The following is a 25943-nucleotide window of genomic DNA, read 5'->3' as shown; positions in this document are numbered from 1 at the left end:
TCACCAGCACCATCTCCTCTCAAACCCTAGTTCATCTCTTGTATCCAATCTTTGTATCCAAACCTCAGATTGGTATCTGTGGGTTGCTAGTAGTGTTGATTACTCCTTGTAGTTGATGCTAGTTGGTTTACTTGGTGGAAGATCATATGTTCATATCCATTATGCATATTAGTACCCCTCTGATTATGAACATGAATATGATTTGTGAGTAGTTACGTTTGTTCCTGAGGACATGGGAGAAGTCTTGCTATAAGTAGTCATGTGAATTTGGTATTCGTTTGATATTTTGATGAGATGTATGTTGTCTTTCCTCTAGTGGTGTCATGTGAATGTCGACTACATGACACTTCACCATTGTTTGGTCCTAGAGGAAGGCATTGGGAAGTAAGAAGTAGATGATGGGTTGCTAGAGTGACAGAAGCTTAAACCCTAGTTTATGAGTTGCTTCATAAGGGGCTGATTTGGATCCATATGTTTCATGCTATGGTTAGGTTTACCTTAATACTTCTGTTGTAGTTGTGGATGCTTGCAATAGGGGTTAATCATAAGTGGGATGTTTCTCCAAGTAAGGGCAGTACCCAAGCACCGGTCCACCCACATATCAAATTATCAGAGTACCGAACGCGAATCATATGAACGTGATGAAAACTAGCTTGACGATAATTCCCATGTGTCCTCGGGAGCGCTTTCCTTTATATAAGAGTTTGTCCAGGCTTGTCCTTTGCTACAAAAAGGATTGGGCCATCTTGCTGCACCTTATTTGTTTTTATTAATAGTTACTCATTACAAATTACCTTATCACAAAACTATTTGTTACCGATAATTTCAGTGCTTGCGGAGAATACCTTACTGAAAACTGCTTATCATTTCCTTCTGCTCCTCGTTGGGTTCGACACTCTTACTTACCAAAAAGGCTACGATATATCCCCTACACTTGTGGGTCATCACATCCCGGTACACCGCCGGAGGCATTCACATAGAGTCATATTTTGTTCTAAGTATCGAGTTGTAATTCTTGAGTTGTAAGTAAATAAAAGTGTGATGATCGTCATTATTAGAGCATTGTCCCAGTGAGGAAAGGATGATCGAGACTATGATTCCCCCACAAGTCGGGATGAGACTCCGAACGAAAAATAAAGAAAGAAAGAAAAAAAGAGGCCATAAAAAGGAAAAAAGAAAAATAAAAGGCCCAAATAAATAAATAAAATGAGAGAAAAACAGAGAAGGGCCAATGCTACTATCCTTTTTCCACACTTGTGCTTCAAAGTAGCACCATGATCTTCATGATAGAGAGTCTCTTATGTTGTCACTTTCATATACTAGTGGGAATTTTTCATTATAGAACTTGGCTTGTATATTCCAATGATGGGCTTCCTCAAAATGCCCTAGGTCTTCATGAGCAAGAAAGTTGGATGCACACCCACTTAGCTTCTTTTTGAGCTTTCATACACTTACAGCTCTAGTGCATCCGTTGCATGGAAATCGCTACTCACTCACATTGATATCTATTGATGGGCATCTCCATAGCCCGTTGATACGCCTAGTTGATGTGAGACTATCTTCTCTTTTTTTGTCTTCTCCACAACCACCATTATATTCCACCTATAGTGTTATGTCCATGGCTCACGCTCATGTATTGCGTGAAGATTGAAAAAGTTTGAGAACATAAAAAGTATGAAACATTTGCTTGGCTTGTCATCGGGGTTGTGCATGATTTAAATATTTTGTGTGATGAAAATAGAGCATAGCCAGACTATATGATTTTGTAGGGATAGCTTTCTTTGGCCTTGTTATTTTGAGAAGACATAATTGCTTGGTTAGTATGCTTGAAGTATTATTGTTTTTATCTCAATATTAAACTTTTGTCTTCAATCTTTCGGATCTGAATATTCATGCCACAATAAAGAAAATTACATTGAAAATTATGTTAGGAAGCATTCCACATCAAAAATTCTATTTTTATCATTTACCTACTCGAGGATGAGCAGGAAATAAGCTTGGGGATGCTTGATACGTCTCCAACATATCTATACTTTTTTATTGTTCCATGCTATTATATTATATGTTTTGGATGTTTAATGGGCTTTAATATGCACTTTTATATTATTTGGGACTAACCTATTAACAGAAGGCCCAGTGCAAATTGTTGTTTTTTGCCTATTTCACTGTTTCGCAGAAAAGGAATATCAAACAAAATCCAAACGGAACGAAACCTTCGCGAGGATCTTTTTTGGAACAAACGCAATTCAGGAGACTTGGAGTGGAGGTCAAGGAAGCAACGAGGCAGCCACGAGGTAGGGAGGCGCGCCCAGGGGGGCAGGCATGCCCCCCACACTCATGGGCTCCACGGAGCTCCACCGACCTACTTATTTCGCCTATATATACTCTTATACCCTGAAAACATCCAGGGGAGCCATGAAACCACTTTTCCACCACCGCAACCATCTGTACATGTGAGATCCCATCTGGGGACCTTTTTCGGCGATCTGCCGGAGGGTGATTCGATCACAGAGGGCTTCTACATCAACACCATAGCCTCTCCGACGATGTGTGAGTAGTTTACCACAGACCTTCGGGTCCATAGTTATTAGCTAGGTGGCTTATTCTCTCTCTTTGGTTCTCAATACAAAGTTCTTCTCGATGTTCTTGGAGATCTATTCGATGTAATACTTTTTGCGGTGTGTTTGCCGAGATCCGATGAATTGTGGGTTTATGATCAAGATTATCTATGAACAATATTTGATTCTTCTTTGAATTCTTATATGCATGATTTGATATCTTTGCAAGTCTCTTCGAATTATCGGTTTAGTTTGGCCTACTAGATTGATCTTTCTTGCAATGGGAGAAGTGCTTAGCTTTGGGTACAATCTTGCGGTGCTCGATCCCAGTGACAGAAAGGGAACCGACACGTATTGTATTGTTGTCATCGAGGATAAAAAGATGGGATTTATATCATACTGCTTGAGTTTATCCCTCCACATCATGTCATCTTGCCTAATGCGTTACTCTATTCTTATGAACTTAATACTCTAGATGCGTGCTAGATAGCGGTCATAATAATAGTAGATGCAGAATTGTTTCGGTCTACTTGACACGGACGTGATGCCTATGTTTATGATCATGCCTAGATATTCTCATAACTATGCGCTTTTCCATCAATTGCTCGGCAGTAATTTGTTCACCCACCATAATATATGCTATCTTTAGAGAAGCCACTAGTGAAACATATGGCCCTCGGGTCTACTTTACATCATATAAGTTTCCGATTTATAATTCTAGTTTACTATTTATTTTGCAATCTTTACTTTCCAATCTATACAACAAAAATACCAAAAATATTTATCTTATTATCTTTATCAGATCTCACTTTTGCAAGTGGTCATGAAGGGATTGACAACCCCTTTATCGCGTTGGTTGCAAGGTTCTTGATTGTTTGTGCAGGTACTAGGCGACTTGCGTGTAGTCTCCTACTGGATTGATACCTTGGTTCTCAAAAACTGACGGAAATACTTACGCTACTTTCTTGCATCACCCTTTCCTCTTCAAGGGAAAACCAATGCATGCTCTAGAGGTAGCAATTGCCATGTCACATTCATGCATCATATTGTTGCATTGCATTGATTGTGTTCTTTCTCTATTTGCCGGTATTTGTCCCCTCTCGGTGGACGTAGTTCCGACGATGAATTCGATGACACCGATGAAGAGCTATACTATCTTCAAAAGTGCCAGGCAACCAAACCCCCTTGTTCATTCCGATACAATCCCACCCTCTCACTCCTGCTCTCTTTTACTGCATTAGGACAACAACGTTTCAACTGTTACATGTTGCGGTAGTTGAACCCCTTTCCTCTGCATGACCTGTCTTTTCCACAGTAAATAGTTGAAACCACTAGCATGAGTAGGAGTTGTTTAAGCCATGATGTGCCTACTCATTTATGCTTGCTTGTCATGCCTGCTATTGCTTAGAGTTGTGTCAGGTCTGATTCATCGGGGATGAATTGTAATGTGGTCATAATGTCCTACTGTTGAGAGCTAAGTGTGTGAACACGATTTGGTAAAGGTAGCGGTGAGAGGCCATGTAGGAGTACATGGTGGGTTATCTCATTGAAACCGTCCTCGGGAACTGAGTTTTGTGTTTGTGATCCAAGAACAGCTACTACCACACGTTGGGCCCTGAAATATGACCCCGCTCAACTTATTAACCCCCCTGTCCTCTGTCCAGGAGTTGCAAGTAGTTTCTGGTGTTTGTAGTATGCCGGAGGCCGTGCGTAGCGCTGACCCTAGGGGTGGGCTATGATGTGGTAGGCAAGTGGCACGGTGTACCAGGGCACCCATTTGGTGGGCTCGGGAACCCTGCACACATCGTTTGGGATCGTAGTGGAAACCTCGGCCAGACTCCCTGCGGATGGAACCAGAATAGGCGATAAACCTAGACTAGAGACTTGTGTGGTTAGTCAGGTCGTGGTCTACACCCACGTCGGCTTTCGCTTGAAGTCTGTCGCGCACATGTCGTGTGCAGACGCTAAGTGGTGGAAACATGTGTGAAGAAGTACACCCTTGCAGGGTTATAAATGATCTATTCGAATAGTCGCGTCCGCGGTAATGGACTACTGGGTTGCTTATACGGTTCATAGACAAGTGAAAGTGGATACTCTAAAATGTGCAAGATAAGTGTGAGTGCTATGGATGGCCTTCTCGTAGGGAGACGGGAGCGGATCCATAGTGGTGTATTGATATGGTGAATATGTGGACTCGTGTGCAGCACCTCAAAAGAGTTACCAGCAGTCGTAGTATAGGATAGCCACTGAGTCAAAGCTGGCTTGCTGCAGTTAAACTCCACCACCTCTTTGTTGAGACTGATGCATATGTAGCTAGCTCTGATGTAAGTCTTGCTAGGTACATTTGTACTCGCGTTTGCTTCATTTATGTTTTTGCAGAGAGACTTCAGTCTCACTAGTAGTTCCGCATGGACTTCGACGTTTAGCTTGTTACTTCAGCTACGATCATGTGCCCTTGGCAGGGCCTTGTAGATAGTCAGGCTTCTCAGCCTTTTTCATTTGTAATTGTCTGTACTCAGACAAGTTAAGCTTCCGAATGTGCTTATTGCTTGTATGACTTGAATGTTGGGTCATCAGACCCATGATTGTAATATCTGGCTCCTCGGAGCCTAATGAATAAATACTTTGAGTCGTAGAGTTTTGTTGTGATGCCATGTTGTATTTGCACATATCGAGCGTATTGTGTGTATGTTATTGAAATGCTTGTATGTGTGGGATCCAACAACCTAGTTGTTTATTCTTGGTAGCCTCTCTTATTGGGAAATGTCTCCTAGTGCTTCCACTGATCCAGGGTAGCTTGCTACTGCTCCGGAACACTTAGGCTGGCCGGCATGTGTCCTTCTTCGTTCATGTGTCTGTCCCTTTGGGGAAATGTCACACGTTGTTCCTTTAAGTCCTTGTAGCTTGCTATGACTTGGGTTCATACGTTGTTGATCTACATGCTCGTTGTTGGGTCATGTATGCCTGTCCCTGTAAGTTAGTGCCACCTTGGGTTTACGACTAGTCATGTCCGCCCGGGTTCTTTGTCATATGGATGCTAGCGGCACTATCATATACATGAGCCAAAAGGAGCAAACGGTCCCGGGCCAGGTAAGGTGGCACCCGTGGGAATACCGTGCATGAGGCCGCAAAGTGATATGATGTGTTACATGCCAGGTCTGTTTCACTAGGGAGGAGAAGTCATTGTTAAATACGATTGGCAATCTTTTCAAGATGTGTTAGTCTATTCACAGGTGTCAGATTAAGGACATAATAGAGGCAAGATGTACAGGCGCAACAAGAAGGCGAATCGGGTAACTGCTCGGATGCATACCGAGCCAGGATCTAAGGATGTGGACAGTGAGGCCAGTGCTTGCTCCAACCCTATAGAGGATTGGCATTTTCATGATGATGATGATGATGCTTCGAGTACCCCGACTGTCTAGTTTCGCTAGCATCACCTTTTCTCCTTTTGGCATCTTGATGATAAAAGGGGGAAGAGTTCTATTAGGAGCGTCCATACTTGAGATCCCAAGCCTCATTCTTATTTGGTCATGTTTCTTTGGCTTGTGAAAAAAATTATATTCTATTATGTATGGTGTAAGCTACTTCATATTTATATTAGTGAGACTTAGCTTGCTTATTAAGTTATGACTATGCTATGCTTAATTTTCTATGTTGTCATATGTCATATTCATTTATCCTTGTCTCACAATACTTTGCTCTCTCTCACCACACCACTTGCATGTGATATCTTATTGAGCACATGTCAAGATTTTGTGCAATGAGTTATTTAGTTGATGTTGCTCACTCATCTCATTGCATGTTTTTAATGATCAAGGGGGAGCCACTTATTCGTGTGCATGTTGCATATTCAAGCAAATCTTTGTTATATATGCACACACCTAGGTGGAGTTTTTTATCTCAATAGCTTTTCATGGCTAAAATCCTTGATTATATATTTTGCCATGCTCTAACCATATTATCATCAATACACCAAAAGGGGGGAGATTGAAAAGTGCAATTATCATTTTATGCTATTTTGGTGTGATGACAATGTGGTTAGTGGAACTAATAATGGTTGATAAGATTCATCTGAGGTCATTAGTTCAGTGGATATTTTTTATGGAGATGGTTGACCCACCCCCCCCCCCACACACACACACTTTAAAAAGATCAAGGGCATGGTTTTCTAGCGGTTCGAAGGTTTTATTTCTATTTGATTTGAGTCGTAGGATCATCACACTATGAAGAGGGGTCGCGGTGTGGAAATACCCAAAGCTTATACACTAGCCATCCTACACCTACAACCAAAGAAGTACCTTGGATCCTTCCACTCCGCGCTCCCTTGGTGTGCCTAAGGGGTGTGTGCCAAAAAGTTATTGATGGCTTCCTTTTCCATAGCAGTGTTGGAAGAGGATCAGCGGACCACCGATATTGGCTTCCTTTGTCATGTTCTTTGGATCCATGGCCCTACGGCACGCCCCACCCAACTACACACACAAGAGAAACATGTAAATACTGAAGGAATTATGCCCTAGAGGCAATAATAAAGTTGTTATTTTATATTTCCTTATTCATGACAAAGGTTTATTATTCATGCTAGAATTGTATTGCTTGGAAACTTAAATACATGCGTGAATATGTAAACAAATACCGTGTCCCTAGTAAGCCTCTACTAGACTAGCTCGTTGATCAAAGATGGTTAAGGTTTCCTAACCATGGACATCTGTTTTCATTTGATAACGGGATCACATCATTAGGAGAATGATGTGATGGACAAGACTCATCCGTTAGCTTAGCATATCGATCGTTCAGTTTATTGCTATTGATTTCTTCATGTAAAATACATATTCCTTCGACTATGAGATTATGCAACTCCCGAATACCGAAGGAATACATTTTGAGCTATCAAACATCACAACATAACTAGGTGATCATAAAGATGCTCTATAGGTATCTCCGAAGGTGTTTGTTGAGTTGCCATAGATCAAGATTAGGATTTGTCACTCCGAGTATCGGAGAGGTATCTCTGGGCCCTCTCGGTAATGCACATCATAAGAAGCCTTGCAAGCAAAGTGACTAATGAATTAGTTATAGGATGATGTATTACGGAATGAGTAAAGAGACTTGCCGGTAACGAGATTGAAATAGGTATGAAGATACCGACGATCGAATTTCGGGCAAGTTACATACCGATGGACAAAGGGAATTGTGTATGTTTTCATAACGGTTCGATCGATAAGGGTCTTTCTAGAATATGTAGGAGCCAATATGGTCATCCAGGTTCCGCTATTGGTTATTGACCAGAGGGGTGTGTCCGTCATGTCTACATAGTTCTCGAACTCGTAGGGTCCACACGCTTAACGTTCGTTGACGATATAGTGTTATATGAGTTATATGATTTGGTGACCGAATGTTGTTTGGAGTCCTAGATGAGATCATGGACATGACGAGGAGTCTCAAAGTGGTTGATAGGTAAACATTGATATATAGGACGATGGTATTCGTACACTGGAAGGGTTCGGGATGCATCGGGTAGCCATCGGGTCAGCAGAAGGGGTTCTGGACACCCCCTCCCCCCCCCCGGTAGGTGTTATGGGCTTAATGGGCCAAGGGAGGGACAGACCAGCCCAAAGGGGGCTGGTGCGCCCCTCTCCCTGGTTGGCTAGCCCTAGGGAAGGAAAGGGGGAGGGCTAGCCCCTCGTGCCTTTCCCTCTCATGGGAGAAAGGAAAGAGGGGGCTCCCCTGCCTTTCCCCCACACTTATACAAGGCAGGGGGCGCGGCTTGGGAGAGACCCCAAGTAGGATTCCTCCTACTTGGGCGCCCCCTTTGGTCGCTCCTCCCTCCCTCCCACCTATATATATGCGGGAGGGGGCGCCTAGCCCAGAACAGACAATTGCTTAGCCGTGTGCGGCGCCCCCCTCCACCGTTTACACCCCGGGTCATATTTCCATAGTGCTTAGGCGAAGCCCTGCGGAAATCACTTCACCATCACCGTCACCATGTCGTCGTGCTACCGGAAGTCATCCACTACTTCATCGTATTGCTGGATCAAGAAGGCAGAGGACGTCATCGAGCTGAACTTGTGCTGAACGCGGAGGTGTCTTACGTTCGGTGCTCGATCAGTTGGAATGCGAAGAAGTTTGACTACATCTATCGTGTTGTCAAATGCTTCCACTTATGGTCTACGAGGGTATGTAGACACACTCTCCTCCTCTCATTGCTATGCATCTCCTTGATAGATCTTGCATGTGCGTAGAAAAATTTTCGTTTTCCATGCAACGTTTCCCAACAATGGCATCCGAGCCAGGCCTATGCGTAGATGATATGCACGAGTAGAACACAAAGAGTTGTGGGTGGTAATAGTCATAGTGCTTACCACCAACATCTTATTTTGATTCGGCGGTATTGTGGGATGAAGCGGCCCAGACTAGCCTTACATGTCCACGCACATGAGACCGGTTCCACCGACTAACATGCAACTAGTTTTGCATAAAAGGTGGCTGGCGGGTGTCTATTTCTCCTACTTTAGTTGAATCGAATTTGACTACAGTCGGTCCTTGAAGAAGGTTAAAACAGCAAACTTGATGAATCACCATTGTGGTTTTTGCGTAATTAAGAAAGGTTCTTGCTAGAAGCCCATAGCGTCCATGTAAAACTTGCAACAACAAAGTAGAAGATGTCTAACTTGTTTTTGCAGAGCATGTTGTTATGTGATATGGTCAAGATATGATGTGATATATGTTGATGTATGAGATGATCATGTTTTGTAATATCGACAACCGGCAGGAGCCTTAGGGTTTTCTCTTTATTGTATGAAGTGCAAGCGCCATGTAATTGCTTTACTTTATAACTATGCGTTAGCGATAGTTGTAGAAGCAATAGTTGGCGTGACGACCTCGGCGCAACGATGCTATGATGGAGATCAAGGTGTCAAGCCGGTGACGATGGAGATCATGACGATGCTTTGGAGATGGATATCAAAAGCACAAGTTGATGATGGCCATATCATGTCACATGTTTTGATTGCATGTGATGTTTATCCTTTATGCATCTTATTTTTCTTAGAACGACGGTAGCATTATAAGAGGATCCCTTCACTAAATTTCAAGATGAAATTGTTCTCCCTGAGTATGCAACGTTGCCAAACTTCGTCGTTCCACATGATGATCAGGTGTGATAGACTCTACGTTCACATACAACGGGTGTAAGACAGTTTTACACACGCAGAATACTTGGGTTAAACTTGACGAGCCTAGCATGTACAGATATGGTCTTGGATCACTGGAGACCAAAAGGCCGAACGTGAGTCATATAGTAGATATGATCAACATAGAGATGTTCACCATTGATGACTACCCCATCTCACGTGATGATCGGACATGGGTTAGTTGATTTGGATCATGTATCATTTAAATAACTTGAGGGATGTTTATTTAAGTGGGAGTTCATTAGTAATTTGATTAATTGAACTTAATTTATCATGAACTTAGTCTTAGTAGTTTTTGCATATCTATGTTGTAGATCAATAGCTCGTGATATAGCTCCCCTATTTTTTGATATGTTCCTAGAGAGAACTAAGTTGAAAGATGATAGTAGCAATGATGCGGACTAGGTCCGTGATCTGAGTATTATCCTCATTGCTGCACAGAAGAATTGTGTCCTTGATGCACCGCTAGGTGACAGACCTATTGCAGGAGCAAATGCACATGTTATGAACGTTTGGCAAGCTCGATATGATGAGTACTTGATAGTTTAGTGTGTCATGCTTTATGACTTAGAACCGGGACTTCAAAAATGTTTTGAACGCCAAGGAGCATATGAGATGTTCCAAGAACTGAAAATTGGTATTTCAGACTCATGCCCGTGTCGACAGGTATGAGACCTCTGACAAGTACTTTGCCTACAAGATGGAGGAGAATAGCTAAGCCAGTGAGCATGTGCTCAAAATGTCTGAGTACTACAATCGCTTGAATCAAGTGGGAGTTAATCTTCCAGAGAAGATAGTGATTGACAGAGTTCTCTAGTCACTATCACCAAGCTACTAGAACTTCATGATGAACTATAATATGCAAGGGATGACAAAAATGATTCCCGAGCTCTTCGCGATGCTGAAATCGGTGAAGGTAGAAATCAAGAAAGAACATCAAGTGTTGATGGTTAATAAGACCACTAGTTTCAAGGAAAAAAGGGCAAGGGAAAGAAAGGGAACTTCAAGAAGAATGGCAAGCAAGTTGCCACTCCCAGGAAGAAGCCCAAAGTTGGACCCAAGCCTGAAACTGAGTGCTTCTACTGCAAAGGGAATGGTCACTGAAAGCAGAACTGCCCCAAATACTTGGCTGATAAGAAGGATGGCAAAGTGAACAAAGGTATATTTGATATACATGTTATTGATGTGTATTTTACTAGTGTTCGTAGCAACCCCTGGTATTTGATACCAGTTCAGTTGCTAAGATTAGTAACTCGAAACAGGAGTTGCAGAATGAACAAAGACTAGTTAAAAGCGAGGTGACGATGTGTGTTGGAGGTGATTCCAAGGTTGATATGATCACCATCGCACACTCACTCTACCTTCGGGATTAGTGTTGAACCTAAATAAATGTTATTGGGTGTTTGCGTTAAGCATTAATATGATTAGATCATGTTTAGTGCAATACGGTTATTCATTTGAAGTCAAAGAATAATTGTTGTTCTGTTTACATGAGTAAAACCTTCTATGGTCATACGCCCAATGTGAATGGTTTATTGAATATCGATCGTAGTGATACACATATTCATAATATTGATGCCAAAATATGCAAAGTTGATAATGATAGTGCAACATACTTGTGGCACTGTCGTTTAGGTCATATTGGTGTAAAGCGCATGAAGATACTCCATACGGATGGACTTTTCGAATCGCTTGATTATGAATCATTTGATACTTGCTAACCATGCCTCATGGGCAAGATGACTAAAACTCCATTCTCCAAACAATGGAGCGAGCTAATGACTTATTGGAAATAATACATACCGATGTATGCGGTCCAATGAGTGTTAAAGCACACGGCGGCTATCATTATTTTATCACCTTCACAGATGATTTGAGTAGGTATGGGTATATCTACTTTATGAAATTCAATATGAAACGTTTGAAAAGTTCAAAGAATGTCAGGGTGAAGTAGAGAATCATCGTAACAAGAAAATAAAGTTTCTACGATCTGATCGCAGAGGCGAATATTTGAGTTATGAGTTTGGCCTTCATTTAAAACAATGTGGAATAGTTTCACAACTCACGCCACCTGGAACACCATAGCATAATGGTGTGTCCGAACGTCATAACTGTACTAGATATGGCGCGTTCTATGATGTCTCTTACCGATTTGCCACTATCATTTTGAGGTTATGCATTAGAGACAACCGCATTCACATTAAATAGGGCACTGTCTAAATCCGTTGAGATGACACCATATGAACTATGGTTTGGCAAGAAACCTAAGCTATCGTTTCTTAAAGTTTGGGGTTGTGACACTTATGTCAAAAGGCTTCAGCCTAATAAGCTTGAACCCAAATCGGAGAAGTATGTCTTCATAGGATACCCTAAGGAAACAATTGGGTACACCTTCTACCACAGATCCTAAGGCAAGATCTTTGTTGCCAAGAATGGAACCTTTCTTGAGATGGAGTTTCTCTCGAAAGAAGCGAGTGGGAGGAAAGTAGAACTTGATGAGGTAATTGTACCTTCTCTCAATTTGGAAAGTAGCACATCAGAGAAATCCGTTCCTGTGAAGCCTACACCAACTAGAGAGGAAGCTAATGATGATGATCATGAAACTTCAGATCAAGTTATTACTGGACCTCGTAGGTCGAACAGAGCATGTTCCGCACCAGAGTGGTATGGTAATCATGTCCTGGAAGTCATGTTACTAGACCATGGCGAACCTACGAACTATGAAGAAGCTATGATGAGCCCAGATTCCGATAAATGGCTTGAGGCCATGAAATCTGAGATAGGATCCATGTATGAGAAAAAGGTGTGGACTTTGGTGGACTTGCCCGATGATCGGCAAGCCATTGAGAATAAATGGATCTTCAAGAAGAAGGCAGACGCTGATGGTAATGTCACCATCTACAAAGCTCGACTTGTCGCGAAAGGTTTTCGACAAGTTCAAGGGGTTGACTACGATGAGACCTTCTCACCCGTAGTGATGCTTAAATCAGTCTGAATCATGTTAGCAATTGCCGCATTTTATAAATATGAAATCTAGCAAATGGACGTCAAAAACTAAATTCCTTAATGGATTTCTTAAAGAAGAGTTGTATATGATGCAACCATAAGGTTTTGTCGATCCTAAAGGTGCTAACAAAGTGTGAAAGCTCCAGTGATCCATCTATGAACTGGTGCAAGCATCTCGGAGTTGGTATATACACTTTGATGAGGTGATCAAAGCATATGGTTTTATACAGACTTATGGTAAAGCCTATATTTACAAGAAAGTGAGTGGGAGCTCTGTAGCATTTCCGATATTATATGTGGATGACATATTGTTGGTTGGAAATGATATAGAATTTCTGGATAGCATAAAAGGATATTTGAATAAGAATTTTTCAATGAAAGACCTCGATGAAGCTACTTACGTATTGAGCATCAAGATCTATAGGGATAGATTGAGGCGTTTAATAAGACTTTCACAAAGCACATACCTTGACAAAGTGTTGAAGAAGTTCAAAATAGATCAGTCAAAGAAAGGGTTCTTGCCCGTGTTGCAAGGTGTGAAGTTGAGTAAGACTCAAAAACCGACCACAACAGAAGATAGAGAGAGAATGAAAGTCATTCCCTATGCCTCAGCCATAGGTTCTATAAAGTATGCCATGTTGTGTACCATACATGTTGTCTACCTTGCCATGAGTTTGGCAAGGGGGTACAATAGTGATCCAGAAGTAGATCACTAGACAGAGGTCAAAATTATCCTTAGGTACCTTAAAGAGGACTAAGGAAATGTTTCTCGATTATGGAGGTGATAAAGAGTTCATCGTAAAGAGTTACGTTGATGCAAGCTTTGACACTGATCTAGATGACTCTAAGTCTCAATCTGGATACGTATTGAACTTGGGAGCAATTAGCTAGAGTAGCTCCATGTAGAGCATTGTAGACATAGAAATTTGCAAAATACATACGGATCTGAATGTGTCAGACCCATTGACTAAACTTCTCTCACAAGCAAAACATGATCACACCTTAGTACTCTCTGGGTATTAATCACACGGCGATGAGAACTAGACTATTGACTGTAGTAAACTATTTGGGTGTTAGTCACATGGCGATGTGAACTAAATTATTGACTCTGGTGCAAGTGGGAGACTAAAGGAAATATGCCTAGAGGCAATAATAAAGTTGTTATTTTATATTTCCTTACTAATGATAAAGGTTTATTATTCATGCTAGAATTGTATTGATCGGAAACTTAAATATATGTGTGAATACATAAACAAATATCGTGTCCCTAGTAAGCCTCTACTGAACTAGCTCGTTGCTCAAAGATGGTTAAGGTTTCCTAACCATGGACACGTGTTGTCATTTGATAATGGGATTAAATCATGAGGAGAATGATGTGATGGACAAGACCCATCCGTTAGCTTAGCATATTGATCGTTCAGTTTATTGCTATTGCTTTCTTCATGTCAAATACATATTCCTTCGACTATGAGATTATGCAACTCCCGGATACCAGAGGAATACCTTGTGTGCTATCAAACATCACAACGTAACTGGGTGATCATAAACATGCTCTACAGGTATCTGTGAAGGCGTTAGTTGAGTTGGCATAGATCGAGATTAGGATTTGTCACTCCGAGTATCGGAGAGGTATCTCTGGGCCCTCTCTGTAATGCACATCATAAGAAGCCTTACAAGCAAAGTGACTAATGATTTAGTTATAGGATGATGTATTACGGAACGAGTAAAGAGACTTGCCAGTAACGAGATTGAACTAGGTATGAAGATACCGACGATCGAATCTCGGGCAAGTAACATACCGATCGACAAAGGGATTGTGTGTGTTGTATAACGGTTCGACCGATAAAGATCTTCATAGAATATGTAGGAGCCAACATGGGCATCCAGGTTCCGCTATTGGTTATTAACCGGAGAGGTGTCTCGGTCATGTCTACATAGTTCTCGAACCCATAGGGTCCGCACGCTTAACGTTCGTTGACGATATAGTGTTATATGAGTTATATGATTTGGTGACCAAATGTTGTTCGGAGTCTCGGATGAGATCACGGACATGACGAGGAGTCTCGAAATGGTTGAGAGGTAAAGATTGATATATAGGATGATGGTATTCGAACACCGTAAGGGTTTCGGGATGCACCGGGTAGCCATCGGGTCACCCGAAGGGGTCCCGGACACCCCCGGTAGGTGTTATGGGCTTAATGGGCCAAGGAAGGGACAAACCAGCCCACAGGGGGCTAGTGTGCCCCTCTCCCTGGCCGGCCAGCCCAGGGAAGGAAAGGGGGAGGGCTAGCCCCTCCTACCTTTCCCTCTCATGGGAGAAAGGAAAGGGGGGCGCCACCCTTCCCTGCCTTTCCCCCGCACCTATACAAGGCAGGGGCGCGGCTTGGGAGAGACCCCAAGTAGGATTCCTCCTACTTGGGTGCCCCTTTGGCTCCTCCTCCCTCCCACCCACCTATATATATGTGGGAGGGGGCGCCTAGCACATAACAGACAATTGCCTAGCAGTGTGCGACGCCTCCCTCCACCGTTTACACTCCCGATCATATGTTCATAGTGCTTAGGCGAAGCCCTGCGGAGATCACTTCACCATCACCGTCACCATGCCGTCGTGCTGCCGGAACTCATCCATTACTTCGTCGTCTTGCTGGATCAAGAAGGCGGAGGACGTCATCAAGCTAAACATGTGCTGGACGCGGAGGTGTCGTACGTTCGGCGCTCGATCGGTTGGAACACGAAGAAGTTCGACTACATCAACCGCGTAGTCATACGCTTCCGCTTACGGTCTACGAGGGTATGTAGACACACTCTTCCCCTCTCGTTGCTATGCATCTCCTTGATAGATCTTACGTGTGCGTAAATTTTTTTTTATTTTCCATGCAACGTCTCCCAACAAATACAAACTAGAGAACAATTCTAATTGTGAAGATGTTATGAATAACTAGTTATCTGGCGGTACAAATAAGCTAGTGTGGCGGTATCCCAACTGAGTCCATGCTCCCACCCAGAAAACAACGTAAGCCACATAAAGGAAGCGTTCACGTCAGTACCACCGGAAAAAATAACCCGACTGATTATATACCACAAGTATGCCCGGGCATACTGCTACACCGTATCTTCAGCAGCATCAGTCGGGCACTCCCAAAAGTTCCCAATAATCCAATGATAAGTTGCATCAGGGGACTTCCCTCGCACCGCTGAGTCCTTCCCGATGAGTCTCACTGTAGTGTCACGCCATCCCATAATCTATGCTAAAACAAATAGGATCTCCTTTGATAGGAATTGCTAGGATCATTGAAGCATCCTGCAAAGTCACGATCATCTCCCCACAATGGAAGTGGAAACTATGTTTCTCAAGACGCCACCGGTCAATGAGTGTCATGATGGCACAAGGGCATATCTTTGGCGTCAAACAAGACACGGGTGTGGTGGAAGGGAGAAACCCAGTCTTTCGGATATACTTCGTGTATCACTCTTCATACTTCGTCTTATCATGAACCCCCACCGGATCTTAGGTGAAGCTGATCAAAAGCACTTTCTTCCTCTGTCATACACCGCCCATGTTGCAATTTATCGTACGACACATGGATAAAGGACATCCTGCAAAATTGCAATATATCATAAGGCTCGTTATTATTGTGCAAATATCCATACAAGTGCAAATACATACATACATGTGCAACTAAATATCCATACAAGTGCAAATACATACATACATGTGCAACTAAATATCCATACAAGTGCAAATACATACATACATGTGCAACTAAATATCCATACAAGTGCAAATACATACAAGGACATCCTATACGACTATGCCTCTGTTCTTTCTTCTCCTCTGTTCCACTTGCCCCTAGGCCAAGGCGTCGTGCTATTAAGCATGGTGCCCTGGTCTGTGGTTGATCTACAGCATGGCGCCCTTGATCAGAGCGTCGTGTTGTGTAGCATGGCGCCCCGAGGCCGGGCGTCATGAAAATGGGTCATTTTATGAAGAAGAAGAAAAAATCAAACAGGGTTCATTTTGTGCTTAAGTTTTTGAAAAGGGTCATTTGTGTCGTTTTTCACAAGCAAGCCAATTTAATATATGTCCACTGCTTTGGGGTTTCAAAATCACACATGGAATACCGTTTACACTTGATTAACTGGACAACATCATTGAATTATCTGATTTAGTTTAAAATAACAGCCTCCGTTGTTACTCCCTCCGTCACAGTTTAGAAAGCACAGTTAAATTTGTGTGCATTTCTATAATAGACAAGGTTTAAGACACGTTGCATTTATTTCTAATAGCTAATTAGTACTCCGATATACCATTTCTATATGCATGCGTACTGTGAATGCTATTTTTTAGCACATCTCATAATCAATAGATAACCACCTAGGTCCCAGAGAATTTCTAAGCACGCCTTCTAAACCGTGACGGGGTAGTAGTTTTCCATTTTTAAATTACCTTTTTGACCGAAAGAATAACTATGCATTTTATGACTGTGATTTTTTTTTCTGGTAATCATCTCTACATAAGAATCGTTGAATAAAGTATATTGCTTACAGCATATAAATGGACCATCATTTGTCCATTTCTTGTAGTCAATTTAAGTTTAAATTTGAGAGTTGGTTGTGCACTACTAAATATGAAGTGTAGAGCATGGAGCTGACATTTAGGGGAGCATCATGGTTTTATATGTGGTTATTTGATGTCATTAAGGTATGAAATTGTGTTGTACACTAGATTACTTAGTGCACATGATTGTTTTTCAAAATTATTCTGGAACTAAAACGTATGGTTTTTGAATAATGGAGGCCCACTGGAGGAAGATAACCATTACCGTCTCAAACCGCAGAGCTGATTTCCCTATGCCAGTGCGCAGGGAAGTTTAATGTCCCCAATTGGGTTTTGAAACGATCAGGTTTGCAAAGCCTCAACAAATCAGCAAAGCTCACGGCAGCAGAATCCCCAAGAAAGCTCCTGAACGGGTCACCGCAGCATAAAAATAAACAAAACATGAAGTGACTCAGCAGCTTTGCAAGTCTTACTGGATAAACCGAACCATGATGAGCAGAGAATGATGAGAAGCAAGGCTGAAACATTCCTTGCACTTGCAGATCACAACCCTTTGCAACTAAGCATACACCACCATGAAACATGGACTTGCATCAGCGTCAATGATGACAAGACCAAGGGTGTCAAAAACATTTAAAACGTCCCAGTCAAGAATTACTTGAAAATTTACAATCCAAGAACAGCTGATGCTAAACCGTAACAGTAAGAACATCACCTGGTATATTGAAACACTGCCAAAACCGTTGAATAAACGGGACAATATGGCTTGTTAATGCAGACACAACAATCACCTTCCTAGACATAATGCTCAATGTGCGTCTAATGTACAGGCTACATAATTCCAGAGCCAGGTTATCTTTCCTTCAGCTGGGGAACAAACAAACCTTTGTAGAATACTGCCTTCATCTAACATCCCAGCAGCTACTTAAGAGATACCTAAGAGACAGAGACAAACATGTACAATCACTAAGGCATTCTCATGCCAAATACAATTAGACAGTTATTGTCTATTAGACGGAGTCCTGAACCTGCAAATCAGGAGAAGGTAACCACGATCAAAAATGAGATAAACTTAAGGAAAATAGCAGAGCACTTTACAGATTACAAGCTGAACAGGTAAATGAAGCAGATGGCAGTGCGACAATTCATAGTAGTAGTGAACAGAAGTAGCACTGCGGAAGAAAACTACAGGTGTATGCAGAATCAAGAGGATCCTGAGGCTGAGTGATGATCCATCATGGCAATGCTCCTTAGAAGGAAAACATAGAACTAAAGTAGAAAATTTAAGGCTCCAGCGAATTAGTGACACCACCTGAAATAACCAACACGTTTACCAACAAATTACTTGGGTGACTGACTCATCTCATACTGAGGCCACTTTCCCAATGCTCCACCTTGTACAGGTGCTATCTAATGCCTACCAACTAGGCAAAAAACTCTTATGTGGCAAGGTAATTAAGAGGAGAGAGAGGAGTTTGGTGACCCCAGGAAGAAACGATGCTAGGCGCGCGTACCTACACAAAAGCACAATTTACAGTCTACAACTCATTAAATGAATAAAGCTTAGCAACAAGCTAAGCACCTATGCATTGGAGAGTTTAGTCGCTAAGCTCTTTCATGCAGTTAGCATATCATCTAAGCACCTATGCACTGGGAGAGACCTTGTGCGGAAGAAAATGATAAGAATACAAAGTTGTCCGTAGTTTTTTTTTTCCAGAAAAAGTTAGTAAATCATAATGGCATATGTGTACCAAGATTTGTGCTCAAAATAACGCATTGCAAAAATTCTCCAAATAATAATGACATGTTTGTCCTAGCTACTGCCCTAATCATGTTCGGTTCCCGCCTTCCCGGTCTAGCTTTTCCAAAGAGCAGCTTAGGGTGCGAAAATAAACCTACACCACAAATTTTGCTCCACTCTTTCCTTTCAACTCCACATGTTGCAGAAATGGAAATTCTCCGCAAATGACTTATGGTGCCAATGGAAGAAACCTTTAGACACTAGCACAGGTTGTCAGCAGGGGCTGTGTTCCAGCCACGAGTAGCCCTGCCCATTGCTCCTTTCCACTAAATCACCATGCGGTTCCACCGTTGATGAAGTCAGACAGCTCATGTTTTCAGAAGATAGAAACAAAAGATCAGACCTAGACTACTAACTGGGGTGAAAATAGGGTGATGCAGCAAAAGTTACGGATGGCTGACTAGCCCAATTTTGGTGATGCAAAAGTTCAAGATACCGATTGGCTTCAAAGCCTAAAACTGAAGCTAGAAGATGGATGGAGATTTACACATTTACCAGCTCATACGTGCATATGTTCCTACTTTGGTGCTCGTGGGCATGTTCAAGTGTGCAACATCTCTTCCGGGTGAATGAGAATATGACCCTACCAATTATTTGGTGATGACCAAAAATTTGGTGATCGTTTGGATGGTTGCCAATATTTTGGCTTGCCAATGACTAATTGGCAACTCTAATTATTTTTCTAGCCAATGCTGGCCAATTCATGGGCAAGCAAAAGCTTCACCAAAATATTAGCTAGCCAAATGTTTGGTATGGGTAGCTTGGGCTCAAGACCAAACACACCCATCGTAGTTCCACCCATGCCCATCTCGCCAGTTTGTGTGAATGCACTTAAATGTTGGTCCAACAAGAATTAGACGCCGATCCTACTGTCCATATTGCTTAACTAACAAATCAAACAACAACCCTTCAGACCCAAACAAGTTGGGGGTAGGCTAGGGCTGAAACCCATAAAATCTCGCAACCAACTCATGGTTCTGGCACATGGATGCTTCCACGCACCCCTGTCCATGGCTAGTTCTATGGTGATATTCCGGTCCTTCAAATCTCTCTTTACAGACTTCTCCAATGTCAAGTTTGGTCTACCCCAAACCTCTATTGACATTATCAAGACGCTTTAGCCGTCCGCTATGCACTAGAGCTTCTGGAGGCCTGCGTTGAATATGCCCAAACTATCTCAGACGATGTTGGCCAAGCTTCTCTTCAATTGAGGCTACCCCAACTCTATCTCGTATATCATCATTCTGGACCCGATCCTTCATTGTGTCACTCAGGGCCATACAACATTGCGGGTCGAATCGCCGTCCTATAGAACCTGCCTGTTAGCTTTCGTGGCACTCTCTTGTCACAAAGAACACAGAAGCTTGGCGCCACTTCATCCATCCGGCTTTGATTCGATGGCCCACATCATCGGTATCACCATCCTTCTGCAGCATTGACCCCAAATATCGAAAAGTGTCCTTCTAAGATACCACCTGCCCATCAAGGCTAACCTCCTCCCTAGTTGTACTGAAACCGCACCTCATGTACTCGGTTTTAGTTCTACTAAGCCTAAAATCTTTCAATTCCAAGGTTTGTCTCCATAGCTCTTTGATGCTTTCTAATAATAACTCCCGTTCGACTATCATCGACTAGCACCACATCATCCACAAAGAGTTAAGGGCTCAAGGAAGGATCACAATGTTGTACTCCCGCCATCTATGCTTAATCTCCTCGTCCTTCACTAGGAGCTGGTCTGCTCCGTCCTTGATGCATTTGACTTGTTCAACATCCCTCGTCTTCCTCTCTCGGATCTTGACCATCTTACAGATGTCCCTTTAGCCTTCCTTCGTGTCTAAACGCTGGTAGAGGTCCTCATAAGTCCGAGCCATTGCTTCACTCACGGCTCGCTTTGCGGCCTTCTATGCCACCTTGTACTACTCTATGTTGTCTGCACTCCAATCTTTCTTCTCCTTAATAGCCTTCCGGACATCATCGTTCCACCACTAGGTATCTTTAGCTTCGCTTCTTCCCCTGGACACTTCGTACACTCCAAACTCCTCTGAAGCCACCAAAGAATGCAAGTTGCCATCTTCATCCACATATTGTCTGCATCACCTCCTTCCAAGGGCCCTCCTTAATGACCCTCTCCTTGAAAGCCTGAGTTGTCTCCTCCTTGCGCTTCCACCATTTCGTTCTAGAGACTTAGGCGCGCTTATCCCGCTGGACACGAATCTGAAAGCGAAAGTCAGCCACCACAAGCTTATGTTGAGGGACAACACTCTCTCCAGGTATCACCTTACAATGTAGACAAGCACGCGGTATCTTGGGCCATCCCAACAATCCTAACCTGTAACCCCATTAATTTATGAGTTATGACCTACTACGAATAATATCAGCCAGCCTCTACCCCCTTCTGCACCACTTTCCAACGAATTGGACCCAAGGTTGTCACCAGGAGCCCCCAGCCTTTCCCGCAAGTGCATTTTCCACCACCAGAGTTGTTGCTACCATGGACGTAGCCGTCAACTTGTTTGCTATCATCAGAGGGGTGCTACCCACACATCATAATTCTGTTATGCCCATAGATAGAATCAACTGTAGGGAGCAAACAGGCAGCCCACCAACAAACAGTAGGCGATGGGCAAAGACAAAATTATGAGCATGGCAAGTGGCATTTATGTTTGCAAGTGAGAAATATTGAGCTGTATGGTTATGTTCCAGTACTAGTGTACTACCAGTGCCCAAGCTGCTTTGCAGACAGATTACCATTGATAAGCTAGATTGTTTTTGCCAACTTATCTAGCTTGTACTCAGAAACCCTAATCAAAGACCGGCCAAACATGGCTACTTTTAGGTAAACCAAACAAAAGAAACTACCCAGGAAACCTAAGTTCAATAAATAGACAACATGATAGAAGGAAACTAATTACTTCCTTAAAAGTATCTAAACTTTATGTGTCTGTAATTTTCCAAGTCCTGGATCATTTCATCATAGATGAGCTTATTATCCACATTTTGCTTGTATCGAGCCAGAAATCAAACTAATCGTAAGGGCAAGAATCAATGACCTTAAGTACGCAAAGTTAGAAATTGAGGTATGTATCAGGATATTATCTCCTCATGTAGTCACACCTCATAATTTCTTCAAACCCAATTACACTCTCATAACAATGTATTGTTTGTCCTTATAATTGGCGGTATACACTAAAAAGGTTTTCTCCTAATTCTCACATAAGCAAATGTGTAAACCCTATACTCTGTTGGGCAGGTTGTATGTTCCCAAAATGCTAAGGCCTCCTTTGGTTCATAGGGTAGAAAAATCGTAGGAATAGGAAAATCATAGGAGATGAGATGACATGTATCTCAAATCCTATGAGTAGTAATAGGAAAGGAGATGCCCTTTGATTCACATCATAGGATTTTTTCCATTGAGTCTAGGCTAATGTTTATTTTCCTATGAAATGTGGAGGATAGGAAGAATTCCTCCATAGGAATAGGATTCCATTCCTACAAACCAAAGGGCTCTAAAGGAATTTTTTTCTATAGAAATCCTATCCTATGAAATTCGTACAAGATTCCTCTAAACCAAAGGAGGCCTAAGTTGCTGTTTTCAGATCACTGCGCTTTAACATATCATGTGGGATCAGAAAATTTTAAGATTTATCTGGGTGTAGAAAGTCAACGATGCAAAAAATAACATGCACGCGACACCAACCAACACACTAGCAAGAAATACTTACTATTGCTATTTTCTTTTGAACAACAGTATTAGCAACTGCGTAAGAAATATTTACTGAATAAATGAAGGAACAAATAGCTGTCACCATATAATAACACAAATACATCCTGCTAATTTCTAAGCAACCAATACATATTTATAATTACCAAAACCTACCTATGTCTCAAGATGAATTGGCAGCATTTGATCCATCTGTAGAAGAGCTGTCACTGTCCGAGTCTGCCAAGGCGATCATTAATGATTAGGCTATACCACTATACTGCAGCCTAATCATTCGCTCAATACAAATGTAAACAACTAAAGATAAACTAGAAGTCAAATACACAAGGTAAAACCAAAACAGAAGGAAATATTACCACTAGAAGAGGAATCTGAATCACTGCTGGTGCTGCTTGAGCTGCTAGATCTACTGGCACTCGGTCCATTATTATTATTTTGGTCTGGCACAGAAGGTGCTAATTGCTCGCCCACCATCAAATCTGTGCATAAGAAAAGCCGTACTTCTATAATCGCCTTATCATGTGCTTTTACTTTTAGGATGAATGAATCAGGGCGAAAAAGGACTTACTTAGCTTTGGAGATTTTTCACCAATATTAGGTTGTTGACTCTGCAATACAAAGAAACTGTAATTCAGCACCAACTATACGATTTCCTTAGCTACAGAACTATTGCTAGATTAAGAATGATTGACTGTTCATACTGTTTGTTGTGCAGCATGCAGAGCACGCAACTCTACATCTTGCCTTGCAAGCATTGCACGCTCAGCCTTCCTCTTTTGCTTGCTCAGGTTCTTCTTGAAGTTAGCAACAAATCTATCAAGTTCCCAAAGTGTCTCCGCATCCATGCTATCTATCTCAACCTCAATCTCATCTTCATGCTGCCTAACTGAAAGATTCTTGTTCTTAATGATCTGCACAACAATATCAAGCTTTTCAGGAGGCAAGTTCTGAAGGTTATTGCTAAGTTTACGCTTCTCATCTATCGTCATATCTCTTTTATCCAGATCCTTTGCCTTCGGCTTCTTCAATGATGGAGTGCGGACACTAATAGGAGTATGACTTATCGGCCTTGACTTGGAGTCCAGCACCATATGGTGCTTTAAGGAATCTGACCTCTCTAGTAAGCGCAAGTCTATCGGGGGAGGTGGAAACTTCTTCGGCAAAGGTGGGCATGACGCAAGGTAGTCAACCTCAGCCTCAATCTCAGGCCACTGAGCTTCAAAAATTCCTAACAATTGCTCAGCCATGAAATGCACATCCTGCCCTTTGGGATTATACGTCATGGCATTATGGAATGTTAGCCGTACATCATTAGCAAACTCCTTTGGGTCCCTGTAATGCCCACGAGTAAGCTGCCCCTTTATAGTGCCAAGATCCATCGGGTGCTTAATAATGGCAAAATAGTCATGCAACCCAAGTGCAACAGGATCAACAGGCTTGTTAAACACCCACCCAAATTTGTGCTTCATTAGTCGGGACAGCAGGGATGAAGACTTCTTAAATGCATGCGAGTAGAGTCGCTGCTCAGCGTTGTAACCTGCACCATGAGCTGACGAGGAACGGTGTTTCTTCTTGTGGTGCTTGGTTTTCTTCCGGCCATGTGAATCTGATGGCGGTATCCTATCTTTGGCAAGCAAGAACTCTGAATTTTGGTAAAGCTGATTGGCCTTTGGTGTTCGCTTTTCCTTGTCAAGTGATTCTGTGTGAACTTCTGGCACAATTAGCGGGCGGCGTGGTAGGAACGAGCGGACAGGAGGAACAGAAGCAGCAACTGGGGCCTGTACGGGCGTCACAGCATCACTGCCTGAGAATTGGGGTTGCACATACCCAGCAGTGAGCAGAGGCGGTGGCCGAGGTACGGACTGGGATGCCTCAACTGCCAAGGCCTCGCCAGCCGCCTTGAGGCGCTTGGAGAGCACGCGTACCTGGTCGAGTTCTGACGCAAGCTGCCGACGCAGCTCGCTCCGGACCCTGCGCTTCCGAGCCTTGTCATCCGCGGCCGCCCGGATGTCGATGTCGGCATGACCGTTTGGAACGGCGGCGCCATCCCGGGCAAGGCCGGAGGAGAAATCGCCGGAGGCGGCAGCCGGTGCCCCGTGCGGCGACGATGTGGGAGAAAGAGGAGGAGGAGAAGTCGGTGCGGCCGGATCGGAGAGCGGCGGCACCGCATCCTCAGCCTCCGGGCGACGAATCGAGCGACGGAACGAGGCTAGGGTTTGCTCAAGGGGGTCGGAATTAGGAATGGGGCAAGGTTCTGGATGGGGATTGGGGTCGGGGCTAGGTTCTGGAGGGGGATTGGGGTCGGGGGTAGGGTCTTCAGGAGGGGGTTTAGGGTTTTTGCGGGGGTTCCTGCGGCTATAGACCTTGATCTCCGGCGCCCACCGGGACATCACGGGGGGCGCGAGAGGTGGCGGGGTTGGGGGCGGGCAGGGAAAGAGGGGTTGCAGGTCTGAGGCGTCGGCGGTGGCCCTCAGCAGCCTCACGGCGGTGATAGACTGGAGATATTTTCTATAGCTGCGTCGGGTCGGGTCGGAGCTTGGGTAGATCGGAGCTTGAGCTAGGTCAGGAGAGGAAGAGGAAAAGCACGGACGGGATGGTGGAAGGTGTTTTGAGTGATGGCAAGAGTTTTTTTTTCTTTTCTTTTTTTTTTTGAGCGAGATAGCGAGAGAATTTATTTTTTTACAACAAATAGCGAGAGAATTGACTCATTTTTTTGGTGAGGACAACGGTGTACCATATTTTTATAGAAGGTAGTAGAAAGCATAATTACAAAAAATATGACTCGAATGCGCACAAACGGCCACACATACACCGCACCGACACCTCCTAACACGCCTAAGCTAACTCCTCACAAATCGTTGTAGACCACCAACACTGCCACCCGCTTGCTTCCACTCAGCTACCTCTCCAAGAATCATATTGGCAAGCTCCCTAGCATCCTTTTGTTGGTCAGTTCTGTTGAAGACCCTAGCATTGCGTTGTTTTCAAAGAGCCCACATGCCCGCAATGAACAACGTGTCAAAACCTCGCTTGTCGGCCTTGTGGAATTGTCTTTTCTCTGTCAACCATCATTCAAGAGTCGTATCTGCTGGGAGGCGGTCCTGTA

General features: G+C 43.1%; 1 protein-coding gene across 1 annotated transcript; it reads right to left on the bottom strand.

Moving 5' to 3' along the window:
• Positions 1-17921: 17921 nt before the first annotated feature.
• Positions 17922-25415, bottom strand: LOC123127380 (transcription factor GTE4). The gene is made up of 5 exons (XM_044547044.1): positions 23539-25415; positions 23406-23445; positions 23194-23316; positions 22994-23056; positions 17922-18343 (listed from the first exon to the last, which is right to left on the bottom strand). The coding sequence occupies exons 1-4, from the start codon at positions 25225-25227 to the stop codon at positions 23001-23003; spliced, it is 1908 nt and encodes a 635-aa protein (XP_044402979.1). The 5' UTR covers positions 25228-25415; the 3' UTR covers positions 17922-18343; positions 22994-23000.
• Between the last annotated feature and the right edge of the window lie 528 nt (positions 25416-25943).

This window comes from Triticum aestivum, chromosome 6A (genome assembly GCF_018294505.1).
Source record: "Triticum aestivum cultivar Chinese Spring chromosome 6A, IWGSC CS RefSeq v2.1, whole genome shotgun sequence".
Taxonomy (NCBI): Eukaryota; Viridiplantae; Streptophyta; class Magnoliopsida; order Poales; family Poaceae; genus Triticum; species Triticum aestivum.
The sequence above is the reverse complement of the archived record's forward strand: the minus strand, read 5'-3'. Positions and strand labels throughout refer to the sequence as shown.